This window comes from Gordionus sp. m RMFG-2023, chromosome 4, assembly GCF_954871325.1.
Source record: "Gordionus sp. m RMFG-2023 chromosome 4, tfGorSpeb1-WG-v2, whole genome shotgun sequence".
NCBI classification, from domain to species: domain Eukaryota; kingdom Metazoa; phylum Nematomorpha; class Gordioida; order Chordodea; family Parachordodidae; genus Gordionus; species Gordionus sp. m RMFG-2023.
This window is the reverse complement of record NC_088778.1, coordinates 19,395,000-19,413,210: the sequence shown is the minus strand read 5'-3', so window position 1 is coordinate 19,413,210 and position 18,211 is coordinate 19,395,000. Positions and strand designations below refer to the sequence as shown.

Below are 18,211 nucleotides of genomic sequence, written 5' to 3'. Positions count from 1 at the left end.
TTTAAGAAATGTCATTTAACATTAAAATGCCTTGTATCGTTGTTATAATCATATTTGCGACTACCGTAAAATAAAATCACATCAAATATTCTGGTTCTACAAGCTAATCTCTTGTATCAGTTATAATCATATTTGCGACTACCATAAAATAAAAACACTATCGAATATTCTGGTTCTACAAGCTAAATGTTTAGTATTTATTCTAATGTGAACTCTGATGGTAGCTCTTCTAACCTTTGGTAATGTTTACCATAGGTTATTACTAAGAAATGTCATTCCGCTTTGATTCCAAAATAGAGTTCATAATGGCTTAGATTATAAATTTTATTCATTTATTGAATTACTACACTATCAGAAAAGAAAACATGTTTGATAAATAATTTTGATTTAAGAAAACTATTCATTTTAGTTTAAAATTTTAAAAATTTGGTCCATAATTAAATAAAATAGCATTTCATTTTTCTCTTTTAGTCTTTATTAATTAAAAAAAAGATTTTACCAAGCATTCGACAACTCTTTTAATCGGAAGTATGAAATTTTCTAATAATATCTATAATATAGTCACTAAAAACACTCTCTGCCTTTATAATATTTGGAATGGAGAAAACACCTTTTTCCTTAACCAATAGCTATCCTTGCCATGAATATAGTCGTAGAAAATTCTCCTTGTTTCTAGATTCCAAGAATTTGGTAAACGGTCAATATCTTGAGAATGTCATAACTGTTGGATTTTTAAATCAATATTTTTTATATAAAATGTCAATCATTTTAAGATAACATTTTTTTTCTCTAGATATTTTTTATGATTATTAAATTTTTTCAAGACTATTGTAGAAAAATAATTGAATTTTTCAAAGATGATTGTTAATTATTATTAATTTTTTTTGGAAATTTTTTAAAAAGATTATAAAATATATTATTGAATTTTCTTAAGATTATTGTAATAAAAAGAATTATAAAACATATTTTTTTAAATTTTGATGATCTTAATTTTTGCTTTATAAATAAGAATTTTTTAATAATAAAGATTTACTGAGTTATTATTTAGTTGTCTTTGTAAGTTTTTTGATTGATTTTTGCAAGTTCTTATATTTTTCATAAGCTCATTGATTTTTGTAAGTTCCCTCATTCGGGTTATTTTGATTTTTTTTGGTAAGTTTTTCGTATTTTTGAAAGAGAATATGTTTAAAATTTATTTTTTGATTACTTAATAATTTCATATTCATTCTTAATATTAACCCTTCTGGCAAAATTTTCTAAACGTCTTTTTTAATTTTTTCGTAGATTTTCAATTTTTTATAATATAGGATATCTCTAATCGCTTAAGCGTTTCTTCTTAATTGATATATCGCCCATTAATGGTGATGAATCATAAATATGTTCAAGGGTAGGATCACTAATATGTGAAATATAGATGTTGTTAAAATGTGATACTGGTTAAAGCATGCAATTTTGTCAAAGCATATTTTATCGTTAGTGAATTCTGGTTAATCATTCATGGAAGTACATTTCTTAGGCCTTTGCAAAAGTATATTTTTATCAAAATTGAATGGATTGTAACTCTAAAAAAATAAAAAAAATACCAATTTTAAGGAGTAAGTATATTACATAAATCAAGAATAGCCACCCCGCCCCCATCCCCCACTATTAATTTTTTATTTAAATACATAAAATATTTTGGCTTAAATTTATTATTAATGATTTATTAAATAAATATTTATTACAAATTTTTACAATTAACTAATGATTAAAATGCCATATTTTCTAAGACTGTGCTCGGCCGAGAAATAAAAAATGCTGATGTGATTTTATGATCATTTCTGGGTTTTTAACATCTAAATTATTTTACCAATATTTAACATTATATAACACTATATAAAGAAATTTAAATGACATCTAACTCAATTACCAAAGATATTTAAAATTAAAGGGAGTACATTTTACCCAAAATTTCTCATTTTTTCGACTTTTAGAGGCCCGTATCTTAGCCGCTGTTTGAAGTTGGAGGCTAAAAAAAAATTTTTTCTTAGTTATAATATATGCAAACTAATAAAAAATTTCGAAAGGAGTCGGGTTGAAACTCGTCTTCGTGGGAGAAAAAAATGAGAGACAACACATCAAAAAATTACTCCCCTGCCCCTCAAAATATTTTTTACTCCATAAACCCTAGTTGTAGTACCAACATAAAATAGGAATATGAGCTTAAAACATGTATAAGGTATTAATTATATTTGTTTATATCTTATGTTTTATTATATGTTGATGCTTTTCTACAATTCAGTTTTCTAAAAAAAATCAATGATTTTGATAGCTCTAGCTTTTTGATTTGAAATTCAAGAGTATAAAAACAAATCTTGATATTACATAAGATTTATTATATATTTATCAAATATAGTTTATTCATAAAAATTTTATAAAATATAATAAAATTATGTCATAAACTTAATAACATAATAAACATAGAAAATATTAATGGCTGGCAATTCATTTATATTCCACTTGAAGAATGAGAAAATTGATCCAAGGTATCTAAAAACCTTTATATAAATTATATATGTATACTAATATAAATTATAAATCAAAAGATTGATGAAATATGAAATTATATTTTATATTGATTGATGAACTATCAAACTAATTAAGATTGTATTTAATTTACGGTTCCTAATTTAACATTGATTTGCCTTATCTTTGTAACATAATACCAGCGTTTGTTTCATTATATTATTATTGCATATTATGAAGCGAATAATATTTTAAAAAATTTAAATCATACATTAATAGTTTAATTTGTTTTAAGTTAAGTTGACCGAATAATGTTCAGTGTTTGATGTGCCTTTAGTTAAATTTTTCTCTTTTTTTTCTAGATGGAATTCCTGCCGATGTTAAGGAAATTTAGAATATTTGTTAAAGATTGTTATAATATTAAAAATTTGATCTCAAAAGATTTTTTTAATTGATTAAACTAATTATTTAATCATTTTTTCAAGGTCTATATAGAGACTCAAGAAAAGCTTATCATTTGTAAATACATTGTAAAATTGAAATATTGTTATTTAAAATTAATTTCGATATTGAAATTTTTTCAATAATAGAATAAATTTTAAAGTGTTAAATAAATTGAGCTTAAAATAATTAAAAATCAATGTTCTAAATTACAAAAATAAAATTTTTTTTTATGGAAATGGAAAAATCGTATTATATTCTTTTTTCAAATAAACAGGGTTTTTTTGGATCATTTAAAAAAAAATCGTATTGTGGTATCGGCGCATATCTGCTATATTTATATATAATTATCTATATAGAATTTTAAAATTAGTTTTTATAGAGAAAAAAGTTGATAATATAGGTTTAAAGAATATTGTGTGCTATAGGTTTCGATTCTAATAATATTAGTTGTTAATATACAACCTCCCAAATCAATATGATTATGATATGATATGATTATGCATTTGACTTGGTACAGATACATAAAGTAAGTAATTCTTTATTCGATTCGCTTTGAATCGTATTTTACGAATATGAATAGTAAAATTTTGATTCAAAAATTCAAATAGAATTTTAATCCTGAAATTCCTATTCGACAATTCAAATTGAATATGAATAATGAAAATATTATTGAATTCGGGTTCATTAATTTGAAATTGTTTGGTTAGGCATTTTGAGACCATAAATTAAACAGAGACCAATATATGCAACTAATTGAACCTGGGGTAATTGGACCAAGGGAGGGTTCGCCCCTCTTAGAAAGTCGATTTCGATCAAGTTCCTGAACCCTGAAAAATAATATTCTTTTTTATTATTCGATAAAAATGTTCTAAATTTATCGAATTAAAAATCACTGTTATTAAAAATATAAAATAATTTAAAATCATTCATAAATATTTGAAAGATTCAACATGTTCCTCATTTTTTTATATTCAATAAACCATTTTTTCTAGGGATACACCGATATTTTTTATCGGATCGGGCCGATATTCATCCATTTTAAAATATCGGTTATCGGCCAATATTATAAAATTTCCCAATCCGATTTGATATAAAATGGCGTCTTTAACAAAAATAAAATGTTATAAAATTTTTAAAAAGATTTATATCTAAAATCTTTTATTTTTATAAATAAAATCGAAATCCATTAATAATATTAATAAACATTCTGCCATATTGTTATTTTTTTGCGCATTCTGTTTATAAAAATGTGCGATAATCTCTTCAGAATCAGTTTTTAGTGAAGCTGGTGATATTGACAGTTACCATCACCGCAGGCTGACCTCTGATAAATTGGAAATTTTGGTATTTCTAAAAAGAAATCTTCGATATATTAATGTTAAATATTATTTTAAATATTTATTTCAAATTTCATATATATTTGTTTATTACTTATTATGTATATAAATTAATGTGTTACTTATTATATAAAAGTGATTTAACAATAAAAATATTTTATTGAATTGAATATAAACTATAACTGATCATTATAATATATTTAAATGACATAAGTTATGGTATAGTTAAATTATAGATGTTTATTAAAAATTAAAACCAATGGTATCTTTACAGAATACAAAATTAGATATGATATCGGATCGGTAATCGGTCGATATCAATTTAATATTGGGGATCGGCCTCCAAAAAGTGGTATCATACACCCCTAATTTTTTCACTTTTGAAAATATTTTAAAATTTTTAATTTTCGAATCGAATAATGGTTATTATTTATACGAATACGAATAAGTATTTATTCGATTACTATTTTAGTGATTCCTAAATGCAAAAGGTAAAAATGACAAGGTGAATATGGAATGTTTAAGTTAGCTAGACGAATTTTTCCATGTCTAATTATAAAAATTAATAATATTTGATACTTACATTTGACTATTCAAAATATTTGTGCCTCCTATTAACACTTGCATAGCTTGTGGTCCAGAATTGTTATTTTTATTGAACATGTATGTTGCTAATATCTCTTCATATGTCAAACCGCCAACAATATATATTACAATGTCGCTAAACCTATTGAGTATTTTTAGATTGATAAACATATTTATTTTTTACTTTTCATTTTTAATAGATCCAAAATATGGATATAAATTTTCTTTTAATTTTATTTTGAGAATTTGATCTAATAATTCTTCAATCAATGTCTTGTGTTGTGTGTAAATATTTTCGATTCCCTTATTTAACATATTTGGTTGTTTACATTCCGATGTAAAATTAAATTATATTAAATAATCGAATCTTAGTCCATAATATCAAGAATCAGGATAAGTATTAAAATTGAAATATATTTTTCGATATTTGGGAAATCTCTTAAAATGTTTTTTTTTAATTTGCAAAAATCAATGAAAATTAAATTTCATTTTAAAGGGCAATTAGTATTGTTAAACAGCTCGTTTTGAGCAGGTTTTTTAAAACGTCTAACTCAATATTTTAGCCAGAAAATATTGCCTTAGCCTCGAGATTTCGATAACGTCTAGACCTTTGTTCCTTCTATGAGCAAATTCAGCCTTGCGTAATATCTTTTTGGATGAAATATTGAGTTAGCCGTTTTTAAATATCGGCTTTAAACGAGCTGTTTAACAACACTAAGGGCAATTAAAATATCCATGGCTAGCCTCTCAAGAAAAATATTTGATGAAATATATCGTTAAATTTGCCGATGTAGGTGTCTTAATTCCTTAAAAACGATAGGGCGAGCTTACTGAAAGTGGCCAGGGTGGTGGAAAAAATAGGAATGAATATATAGTCATCCAAAATTTCTGAATATTTTCTCCCTTTTCCCAAGGAAATTGAGGGTTTGGTTGAAGGAAGCTAATGGGTAGATACAATGGTCCCTCTTCCAAGGGATCTGAGGGCGTTTGGGCAGTTGAAAAGGGTATTTGAGCAGAAGGTACTTAGTATGATTAGGGTGAATTTAAATCATTTATTTTAAAAAAAATTTCAAAGATCAGTATGGGTCCTGGTTAATCTGACGCCCTACGCAAAAAATGCACACACTAATAGGCCCTCCCTTTGCAAAGATAATTTTCTAAAAAAAATTGTTTAGTAGTATTTATCAATAAATCAGCCTCGTAATTTGAATTTTATCTTTTAAGTCGCATTTTCGATAGAAATCATTGCCAATGACGATACCGCTCATACCGCATAAATGATCTCAAATAACTTTTCATTTGCTTTAATTTAGAAGGCCATCTTTAATTTGTAAACAATCAAAGAGGGATATTTAATCTTATTGCAACGTTTGGGAATAGATTTTAATATAACTGGTATTTGAATCTATGACATCTGAAAAAATTACTAATTCACCAGCAAGATCATTGGCCACACTGCCCTTCTCACATTTTTTGGCATTACTTATTTCGCATTAATTTCTTAATTCAAATATTGTGAATTCTAAATTTTCTTTGAAATCAATATTTTTCTTTGAGATATAAAGTTTTATTTTTCGAGTTGTAGAGCATTTTGGACATTTTGACTAGTCAATATAGATATCAATATAATCAGTTAATTTTTGTAATGTTTTTTTTGGTGAATTTGATTTAATTTGCTTATGAAATTAATATAAAACTCTATTTTATACTATATTATTATTGTAAAAATTTATTCAAAATTCATATTAAACTCTATTTTACACTAATTATTATTGTAAAAATATATTCCAAATTCATATTTTTACTTACTTGCGTAAGTGGAGAAGACCCTAATTCATTGTTTGATTTATTACATTTATGAATTTATAAAATTTCCTGTTAAAGGTTTACCAAAATTTGAATATTAATGGTCCTTAAAATTATGGTTAAAATTTTGTTATAAATTAACAGTTATATGATTTTTTATAATAAATTAATTTTAGGCGTAAAATGTTCTTAGTTATTTATAGCTAGGTAGGTTATAAAAAGATTATTTGGAATTCTTTTAATGAGATTAAATTAAAGAATTAAGGATAATCGAGTGCAAAATATGTAAATAATTTACAACTAGTTGTTATATATCTCGAGAAACAACAAAATAATAAAGTAAATGATGATATTGAAATAATAAATGATAACCAGCTAAATCTCCTACTTCCTAAAATTATAAGGATGTTATTTAAATGCGTCGTAAAATAATCAAATTCAAATGCGTAGTTTGAAGTAATCAGTTTTACAGTTTTAAAATTAATTGATTGCGCAATTTTTAATACAAAATGAAAGTATGATTTCAGTTTTTTTGTTTTATTTTTAAATAAAACCTAATCCATTAAAATAAAAGTATATACATCTAGAGGTCTGCAAGGTAATTTTTGGCAGCCCAAGCCCGAATTTAAAAAAAAACATTTTTGTCCAAGCCCGAGCACACATTTTTTAGCCCACTCAACCCGAGCCTTAATATAATTTTAGAATTTGATTGAATATTATAATAACCAAAAAAAATTTATGTGTATTTATTCATCGCCACCTTAAATGAAAATTTATTTGACGGCCATAATCTAATCAAAATATATATTAAGCTGCATTTTATTTAATTTGTAAAAAATATTATCAAAAAATTAAAATACAATCAAATTTAACAACACATATACCCTTTTCCATATATGCGTTTAATTTCGGAAATAATTTATTGCGTATACCATCGTATCTATTAAATTTCTAGAAAATGTCGTGTGATTTGGAATCATGCTTTTAACATCAATTATTTTATCAATTTTGGAATATTAGCAACAATCAACAAGATCTTCCCCCTGAATTGTATCAAATGATTTCAAATCACGTCCACAAAACATGGTAAGCACCTTGGTACACTCTTCTTTTTTTTAATTTGGTACAACTTTTGATTTTTTGGGATCAGTAGTCAGTACCAAAAAGGCTATCAATTGTTAATTGAGTCTTTTTACTTTCTATTGTAAATACATATTTATGCCTTTTTAGTTAATTTGTGCCTAAAATAATTTAATAATATCATATATTATGTGTATAAAATATACTAACCTATTGTTATGGAATTATAAATATATGTTTGCAAAAATTGCTACTTATATAATTAAATTTTCTTTGTTTTCATTCCAAACCAAAACGAATATCGGTTCGGTTCAGGCCCGGATAAAAATAACAGTTCAAGGTTCAGGTACGGTTCGTTAAAATAAAAATATCGGTTTGGCTCGAACCTATAAAAACCGGTTTCATTTTTGTATTCAAACCTACATTCGAATTATGTATAGGGAAGTATATTTTTTTAAATTTCATAATTAAAATAAAAAACATATACATAAAACCTTCATTATTATTAATTGCACATTATAAAATAATATTTAATTTTTAAATATACATTTTAACTTTATTTAATTAAAAATTTTTAATTAAGCCGCACTTAATATATTTTCAAAATTCGTCTCAATCAAATTACATCTATAAGGAGATAATATAATTTTAAATGTTGAATAATATCTTTCCACATTAACTTGGATAGCCGGTACTGCTAGTATGATATCAAATTTGATGTGTCATTTATAATACCTATGTAAATAATTTATATATTGGATTTAATTTTTCTCTAGGCATTATAATGTATAAGCTTAAAATATTTAAAAAATATTGTAAAATGGCAATATACTAAAGTTTATAAAAATTATGACTGACACTTATCAATCAAATAATAACTTACACATTATTTTATAATCATAAAATCATGAGGCTCGAAGTGGTTCAGAGGCATTTTAGAGGTTTGGTTCAGGTTCGACTGGAAATTTTTTAGCGGTTTAGGTTCGTTAAAAATACCGGTTTTTAGCAGTTTAATGGTTCGATTCAGGTTCGGTTTGGATCCCAGGTTTTCAACATATATAAATGAAAAATTTTTCCAAACCTCAGATGCCATTGATAATTTCCCTTACTACATATTCATTGCTCTTAATCTTTCCACCAATTTTTTTAATTAAGCATCCATTGAAATAATTTTTTTAATATGAAAATTCCTATTCAGTGGCCTCTACAACGGGGGGGGGGGGTCCGAAGCAACTGCAACAGTAAATTTTAGTGGGGGTACTTCTTTTTTTTTAAATTTTCTTTATTATTTAATTCTTTTACTGTTTTGCTACATCCATCATGATCAAGTGATTTCTGGTTTATAAATGTAATAACAAGACCCCCCCCCCCAACTTAATATTTAATTTAATATATACTGACGGAAATTTTGGTCGATGTTTGGTAAATTAGGTTGTTATCCGAGATTTCTTGTCATAAATTATTTTTCCAATTTTAAAATATTAACCAAAAAAAATACAAATGCCTAATTAAATTGCAAATCGCATAATATAAGAGATGATAAATGGATAGATCACATTAGAAAGATGGTGGGCTTAATTTGAACGATATAAAGAGAAGCTTTAAAATAGTAGCTTTTAAGAATGTTACTCAAAATTGGACAAATAGCAAAGTAATTTTTTTATTAAATATTTAATTATTTACACTTATCTTATTATAAAGGGTATTAAATCGTAATTTAAGAAAAAAAGAAGTAAAAATTGGGAATTCAATTCTGTTGGTATAATAAATATTTTTAATTAATATAAAACATGAGTGGAAGAATCAATGATGTGCAAGCCTTGATTAGAGCAGAGGCGCCAAAGGCAGCTTTTATTTGGTGTTATTGTCATCGATTATATTTAATCATTGTTCAATTGTGCCAATCAATTAAAGAACTTCGAAATGTTCTAGGAATATTAGATGAGATTTATATCTATTTTTGTCAGTGTAATGATCTGAAAAAATAACGATTTCTTGAATCTTATTAGGTTCATTATTAAACATTCCTCTTATATATTTTTATTATAAATTAATGCCTTAAATAAGATTATATATTTAAAAATGCCTAAATAATTGTTTGTAATAAATTACCATTGTAAATATTATAGACTGAGTAGATATATTTCATTTTCATTGAAAATAAAATAAAATATAGATGGCAGTAAATATTTAGGTAGATAGCGACTAGATTTGCATATTTATTATTTGAATCAAATTTTTCTGTCTATAAACAATACCTAAAAACGAATCGATATTTTACTTTTCTTGTTTAGATATTGTCTACCCATTTTTTTATTATATTAACCCTACTCCAAATCTGACGAACCTTTAACCTTAGCTCTAACTCGTCCAAGAGGTTGGTTTCAGAAAAAAATTTCAAAATGGGGGTTCGAATCAGTGACTCAACACCTCCACCGGGATGTTAATCTCTTTCTACCGCACTATCGTCATTTGTTGCATCTGCGACTTATAATTATATGAAATGTGATGCAAACTGTAAATTTTAAAATTAACATGTTGTGAGTGTATTATTTATTTCTATTTTATTAAAAAAGTCTGTTTTAGTAAAATTATAATTGGCACACAATAATTGGTCCGATTATTATGATACAATCGGATTTTTTCTTAGAATATGTAAATCGTGAAACAGACTATGTAAATTTTAATTGTTTAAATTCAATATAAATAGAAAGATAGAGAATGTTAATTTGAAAAAAGTTTTTACATATTTTTTAACTTTCTAAATTGTGATTATAACTTTCCTTTTTTATCTTTGACTTTTAATTATAATTTTACTACGTTTCTGTTAAATTTTTATAATTATGTATTTTAATATTTAATTAAAAACAACGAATACTTTTTAAAATGGTGTTCAATGGGTATTCTTAATTTATGATTTAATTATGTTTTATTTTAGGTTCTTAATTTTATATTGATCAAATTTGCCATATATTGCTAATATCACTAAAATGAGTAATAATACTTAAACAGGACAGTCAAGAATAATAGTTTTCACTAAGAGAACAAAATAGTAAGCTATATTTTATCCAAATTAATCATGATTAAATTATAAAATTGCAAATTGTGAGTATAAATAAATATATCTTGATAATTAAATTACTTTCATGCCTTTAAAAATTTTTTTTGTATATGCAATAGGATCTTGTGTACCAAATAAATCATTATTTCTAAATGAGCATCCGCCAAAATCAACAATCGAATGCACCATCTATGTAAAAAAAATAGTTTATATATATATATATGTAAAAATATTTTTTTCTTAAGAGAAAATTATAAAATACTTCCAAATTTATTAAAATGATCGAATTTCAAGATTTTGCACACACAATATGGGTGATGAGCAATGTCTTAGATTTGTGGTTTGTAATTTGTTAAATTATTTCCTAGTTACAAAAAGGACATGAATCAAATCGTAGTACCTTCTTTTGTTTACCTAAAGCGATTGATATAAGAGATAAAAATTTTAGACCTTTACCATATCTCCAACTCGCAGACTGATGGTGCTGATTTGCCTGGAATCAAAAGGTTAAACACGTAATAGATCAAAAGCACTATGATGCTTTATATTATATTCATAAAAAATTACTATTATTTTTTTAATTTAACCACCAAATTTACCCTATCTCTGTGTATGTGCTTTGCCGCCAGTCTCTAATAACTCTGGTGCTGGCATTTCTTCAGAAAATAATTCCGGCCATAAAGAGAGTGCATAAACATGGAATAGTTAAGAAGCATTTACCCTCTTAGTCTAATATCAATAACTTTAAAATATTCATGAAAAAAATTTGTAGCTACTAGCTCAACAACTATTTTCTAACTGCTAATGCTGACTTGTTTCAGAAAAATGGGTCCTGCAGGGAATCGAAAACACGGGATATTTCAAATGCATTAACTTAGTCTTTTACCCATTAAACCATTTAGATGATTTAAAATATTTATTTTTAAGACCAAATTTTATTAAACTCTTTTTTTAACTAGCTTCAGAAATAAGGTCCCAAAAAATTGTTCTCGAAGGGAATCGAATTGCCGACTCTTCAATTCAAATGATATCTCTCAACCTACTGACCCACCCGTTGTCATTAAAAAACGATTTTATTTTATATTATAAATTATTTAAAACCCCAAATAATTTTAATTAAAACAATTCCTTTTTCAGTCTCAAACTGTAAATAACATTACCTCATTACTTCACGTATGTGCATGATAATTTATAAAAATTTGTTGGAAAACAGTGCATAATTATTTTAGTTTCATCCGTATGCATATGTCGTATTGGAATATGGAATTCATGGGGATTTGAAATCTCTCAATTTTAAATTTTATTGAAAGCTTTTTGAATTTAAATTATTATATTTGATCGGAAATGTATTCCTGCATATGCAGAGTACCCACACTGTAAATTTCAGATAATTTTTCCGATAATTTAAGTATTTTTTTTATTTATATAAAAAAATTAATATACAATAAAAATATCAAGCCAAGATTTCCTGAAATTCTCAGTATAGGTACTCCGTACATACTAGAATATATTTCTGATCAAATCCAATTTTTATTTAAAAATCGTCCTCAGTAAAGATGAAAGATTCAAAATCCCCACAAATTCCATATCCCAATACATCATGTATATCGCTAACTATTTTTTTAATATATAAATAAAATTTAAATATTATAATTTCATATGTTAATCTAAAATATTTTGGAAGGAATTATTCACAAAGTAAAAAAATAAACACTTCATTCAAAAGTCTTTACAATATAATTTATTTAACGCATGTATTTTAACTGAAATCTTCAATGTAAAAAGATAGTAATTTTTCCGCTATTTTGAAAGTATATTTTAAAAAAAATACTTATATTTTGGTTAAGGTATTTTGTCCATCCCTATATATTTCAATATCGAAAATATTTAAGAACAATTAAAAAAAATAAAATATCAGGTTGATCCGATATTTAAAAATTGTACATTCCTAATTATTTTATTAACCATAAATTTATTAATATCCTCACAAATATAAAAGATTACAAATAAAAAAATATAATAAATTCATGGTTTAAATTTAAAAAAAATTTACTTTAATATATTTTTCAATAAATCCATGTTTCCGTAAAATTTTTATTAGACCAGTAATGTCGTTGTTAGGAAGCCTTTCATAACATAGTGCATATAATAATACCAATTTCAAAAGATCCACTTCTTTGATTTTATCATTATTTAATGCATTTTTTATCTCCTATTATATTATATTGGATATTTTTATATTATTTATCATATATAACTTGTAAATCTTTTAGGTGATCAGTTGACCCACAAGCTAAACTTTGCTCTATCTCAGATAATTTCAAAATTTCAAAATTAGAGATCAATCTTGATAATTCCGTCAAAAGGGTCACGTGTTTTGAAATTTTACCAGATAATTTTTTAAAATGAGGATAGTTTTCAATGAAGGCCTTAAATTATAAAATTCAATTTGTGTAATATAATATTTAAAAAAAAAAATTATACAATTAAACTTCAAATTAATACACATTGATGAGTTTTAAACAGTCTAAAGTAAATCTCCAACGAATTGATAGATTTTGAACGTGTCTATATTAGAGGTCTGCAGTTGACGGTTTCTTATAGGAGCTAAAATATTTTAAACATTGGGCGGGTGAGCGGCAAGGATCCAATCCGAAACGAATATCGGTTCGGTTTAGTTTCAGGTAAGGATAAAAATAACGGTTCAAGGTTCAGATTCGGTTCGTAAAAAATAAAAATATCGGTTCAGTTTGAACCTCTAAAAACCGGTTTTAACACTTTTATATTCAAACCTACATTCGAATTATTTATATGGAAGAATATTTTTTTTTATTTCATCATTCAAATAAAAGACATACATAAAACCTTCATTTTTATTAATTGTAGATTATAAAATATTTAATTTATACATATAACAAATAATGGCCGGAATGGCCTAGTGGGTTTATGATGTATACTTGGAAGCCGAAGGTACCAGGTTCAATCCTGATAAGGAACTGTAAAAATTTTCAGGTTTTTCTTCGATGACTGATGTGTAAAGACATATGATAAGATAAATTTCTGAGCTTAGAAATGGCACCCCGGTCACCGATAGGCTTGGACAGCTGGGTGCTAGGATAATTGTCCAATAAACCAAATGGAAGATGACCAGCTCTAAGATAATAGTGACCTTGTGGACCATTCAAGGATGATAGCGATCTCTTAACCAGCTCTAGGATAATGGTGACCTCGTGGGCAACAATCTACAATGGACTTGATAACGATACTCCGGTGGGAGATCAACGGTGGGAGATAAAGCTTACAATGGAATCGATAAGAATACTCTGGTAGGATATCTGTCGATATTGATAATCCGGTGTAGATCAAGATACAATGGCCTAGATAGCGATACTCATGAAGATCCATTGAGATTGATACTCCAGTGGGAGATCAAGTTTATAATGGAATCGATAAGAATACTCAGGTGGGATATCAGAAATATAAATTCGATAAAAAGAGATAGCATGAATATCATAAAGTGGAGAGAAATATTGAAGGACTCACCAATAGAAAAAGTTGAAAAAAAATATATAACAAAAAATAAATATCAATCATCAATTTTAATATGAACAATATTTAACTTTATTTACTTAAAAAAAATTTTATTAAGCCGCACCATTAATATATTTTCAAGATTCTTCAAACTCAAATTACATCTATATGGAGATAGTATAAATTTAATTATTGAAAAACATCTTTCCACATTAACTTGGGTAGCCGGCACTGCTAGTATGATATCATTCTGAGTATCGATACTCTGATTTCTCCAATAATCTAAAATATTTATATTTTTATTTAACCTAGGTTCTTTAGAAAAATTAATTAAATATTTCTAATATTCTCCTATTTTTGTAACAGCTTTTGTTTGTTACCATCTTTTTTTAAGAAGACTTTCTACTAGATCTTCTTCAAATGAAGATACATTAACAGGCGTTGATTCATCTTCACTAGAATCCTCCAATCAACAAATTTTAATTCCATGTTATGCCATATTTTAATAACATGCTCTCTAGCCGGTTATTCCTTCTTCATTCAAAAGCACTTGATATCTATATAATAAAAATTAAAAATATATTATTTTTTATGAATAGATAAAAGATTATATAAAGTAAAATAAAATTATTATTTAAGGTAAATAAAATTATTAATTAAATTTATATAAGATATAATATAATATTTTTAAAACATACCTTAAATCTAGATATAAGCATGACAAAAGGGCATTGTTAAAAATTGTTTTTTCTAAAATTCATAGCATCTATTATTAAACCAGCAAAGGGTGAAGGAAATTTCTAATTTAGCTTTTAGCCATATGCCATAAAAATCCCCTACAGTTAGCTGCTCAAGTTGTACGTTCTTGATAGCTACTTTAATTGGTTTTAGGATATTTAACAACCCTATAATTGCTTACCATTCCCAAAGTTGTAAAATAAAGTTCACTGTATGATACTGATAATTCCTCTCACATATTTTTTAATTTATTCAATCTCTCTAGCATGTCATAGGTTGATAACCATCTGTGACAATCCAATATAGGACTTTTTAAGTTTAATTTTTTTTAGTATGATTGATATCGATTTTGTCCTTAGCTTCTTGCAGGCAGTAGGAGCTTTAATAATAATATTAGAAACTGAGCAATTTTTTAATGCATGATCTACCGTAAGTTGTAAGGTATGAGAAACACATCTTATATAATATTATATTGAGAATCATTAAGATTGATTGTTAATTCATCAAATACTGTGAAACTAGTAGAAACATCATTCAAATTATCTACATTTTGCATTTATTCTTCATCCTTTTCAGACATTTGATTGTCATCATCACTATCCTCCATAAATATTTACCATCTTAATAAGATTTGCCTCATTTTAAATTGTTATAGTTTATATATGTGAAGTTTTTTGATTTCATAATCGTTTAATACTTTAATTGAAGTGGGTTTTAAATTTTCTGCAGTTGGCCATTCAAAAATTTCTTTCATAGTGTTCTCAGAAAAAATTTTTTTTGAATACACTGAAGATTAATCCCAATAATGGACCGTCAATTTTTAGAGATAATAACTTATTTATTTTTTTTATTTTATTTTGCTGAATACTTAAGGCTAATTCTGCAACACTAGATTGAATATTTGAAAATTAATTTTAACATTACCCATGCCTTCTAATATAGGATCAAGAATTTTTTTAAATACCGCTATCATCGATTAATTTGAATGTCCTGCCATTAAAAGTGACCAACTTAGTACAAGCATCAATTATTATTTTTTACTTAGTTTTACTGATATTGTTTGTTCTTTTAATACTTCTTCCATCGTCTGTTGGTTTGATGACATCTTAAACTTTTTTATTTTATTAGGCTTTTGTTGTGATATTTTGTTAATTTTATCGAATTCTTGAGTGTGGTTTCTTTTTATGTGACGCTCAAGATTTGCTCCCTGATGGCCTTTCATATTTATTTGACAATCAGTAATTACATTTTGATGTGTCATTTATAATACTATGTAAATAATTTATATATTGGATTTAATTTTTCTTTAGGCATTATAATTTATAAGCTTAAAATATTTAATATGTTGTAAAATGGCAATATACTAAAGTTTATAAAAATTAAGACTGATACTTATCAATCAAATGTGATTGATAATAATCTTTAAAATAATTCGAATATAATTAAAATTTTTGCAATCCGGTTCAGATGCATTTTAGTGGTTCGGTTAATTTTCGGGTAGAAAATTTTTAGCGGTTTAGGTTCAATAAAAATACCGGTTTTAGCGGTTTAATGGTTAGGTTCAGGTTCGGTTTGGATCACTGGTGAACGAGTGGGTTAAAAAATATTTTTAAAACAATAACAAGGTGAATTTGTAATATTTTTTGAACGAATATAGCAGAATAGACTTTTATTTAATCGGCCCACGTATTGGATTTGTTTTTAGTATTCGTATTCGTGCGAATAATAGAATTTACAATTTATTCATTAGAATTATTAGAATAATTTAATTTTAAAGATAAAAAATTATAATGATCTGATGATTTAAAACATATGATCAAGTTATTAACAAAATTAAAATACATATTATTTTAATTTATAATGCCAAGCCAATTTTTAAGACAAAGAGTTTATCTTTTTGTTTCTTCGACATAATTTTTGGCAGCAAATTAGTTCCAACTAAGAAATTAAGTTTTTCACAAGTGTTTTACCGGGGCTAGGCATATATTTTTTTGAGGGTCACAGTCCGGACCGGTCTTTTTATTTTTTCGGACATGACCGTTATGTGTTTGTTAATTTTTCTATTTTAGTTTTTGTAAATTTTTGGTTCATTTTTATTTTGCAATATGAAACCCGTAAGTTAGTCAAAGAAGCATTTTACGAAAATAAGAAATATTCATTTCCCAGCCCACAGGTTGGCAGGTTGAGTATTGCAGACCCTATAATCTTCATGACCTAAAATTTGTTATGTATGAATAACTTGGCCAGTTAAATATTTTCTAATTTCTTCCGTCCCGGAGCAGATGTCTTTCCAGTATATATAGAATACCTCTTCTGTACATTTCAGACAATTTCGCAAATAATTTTTGTGTACTTGTAATTTATACGAAAAATCTATAAATAAAATTATTATGTTCAAAAGTTCGACAAAATGCTTCTGACAAAATAAGGTCTTTCAAAATTAAAAAAAAAAGGCGCTATATTCATTTAAATTTTATATATATGTTAAATCCCTACTAAAGAAATCATTTAAGTAGGTAGTGAGCGTAGAAAGTCATGATATTTTATTTTTAGGGGCACCAATTTATTCTGCATTCAGAGTTATCGCGAATTCGCGGCCAAGTATACAAATATGTTGCCGCAAATTTTGTATACTTCGCGGCGAATACAGTATGACTATTTATCGAATACTATAAGGTTTAAAATTGCTTTTATGTTAAAAAAGTAACATCAGGCTTGATAATCAATTCTTTTAAAAATCGTGTCAAATCAAATTTCGATAAAAATTTGTAGGCACTTTAGGTATCACGTCAATTCGGCGCAACATCAATTCAGCGCAGCGACAATTCGGCGCCTATCTAAAACAGTTGCAATTTATTATTATAAAACAAAAGGATCATTTAATAGAAGTCATGTTGAGGGTTAAAATCAAAAGAAATTATTTTAATAAACAAATATTTATACTCTGATTTTTTTGGTGGACCAATTTACCATGTTAAAAGATATGTTGATCCAAAAAAATTATAATTATTTTTTAAAAGTAAGGAATTAACAAAAGGGAAATCTTATGTACTGTTGTTAAACGGCATATTTTGAGCTGATTTTAAAATCAGCTAACTTAATAATTTATTGAAAAATATTATTG

At 25.8% G+C, this 18,211-nt stretch overlaps 1 protein-coding gene and 1 long non-coding RNA gene across 5 annotated transcripts in view; both read right to left on the bottom strand.

Annotated features, from left to right (window-relative positions):
* Positions 1–2,423: 2,423 nt before the first annotated feature.
* LOC135927919 (vacuolar protein sorting-associated protein 45-like) overlaps positions 2,424–18,211 on the bottom strand; it is a 62,055-nt gene continuing 46,267 nt past the window's right edge. The window contains exons 9-15 of one of the 4 annotated variants that reach the window (XM_065464187.1): positions 13,077–13,247; positions 12,872–13,030; positions 10,900–11,007; positions 5,056–5,174; positions 4,870–5,013; positions 3,709–3,776; positions 2,424–2,537 (exon numbers count right to left, since the gene is read on the bottom strand). In XM_065464187.1, the coding sequence (XP_065320259.1) occupies positions 2,530–2,537; positions 3,709–3,776; positions 4,870–5,013; positions 5,056–5,174; positions 10,900–11,007; positions 12,872–13,030; positions 13,077–13,247 (777 nt within the window). In that variant the 3' untranslated portion in view covers positions 2,424–2,529. Of the gene's footprint in view, positions 2,538–3,708; positions 3,777–4,869; positions 5,014–5,055; positions 5,175–7,888; positions 7,919–10,899; positions 11,008–12,871; positions 13,031–13,076; positions 13,248–18,211 lie in introns of those variants that run through there. The other 3 variants (XM_065464188.1, XM_065464190.1, XM_065464189.1) reach the window with 3 other exon arrangements.
* LOC135927921 (uncharacterized) lies at positions 13,331–17,542 on the bottom strand. Its single transcript, XR_010572205.1, has 3 exons — positions 17,327–17,542; positions 17,200–17,285; positions 13,331–13,425 (listed from the first exon to the last, which is right to left on the bottom strand). It is a non-coding gene; the product is annotated as an uncharacterized LOC135927921 (long non-coding RNA).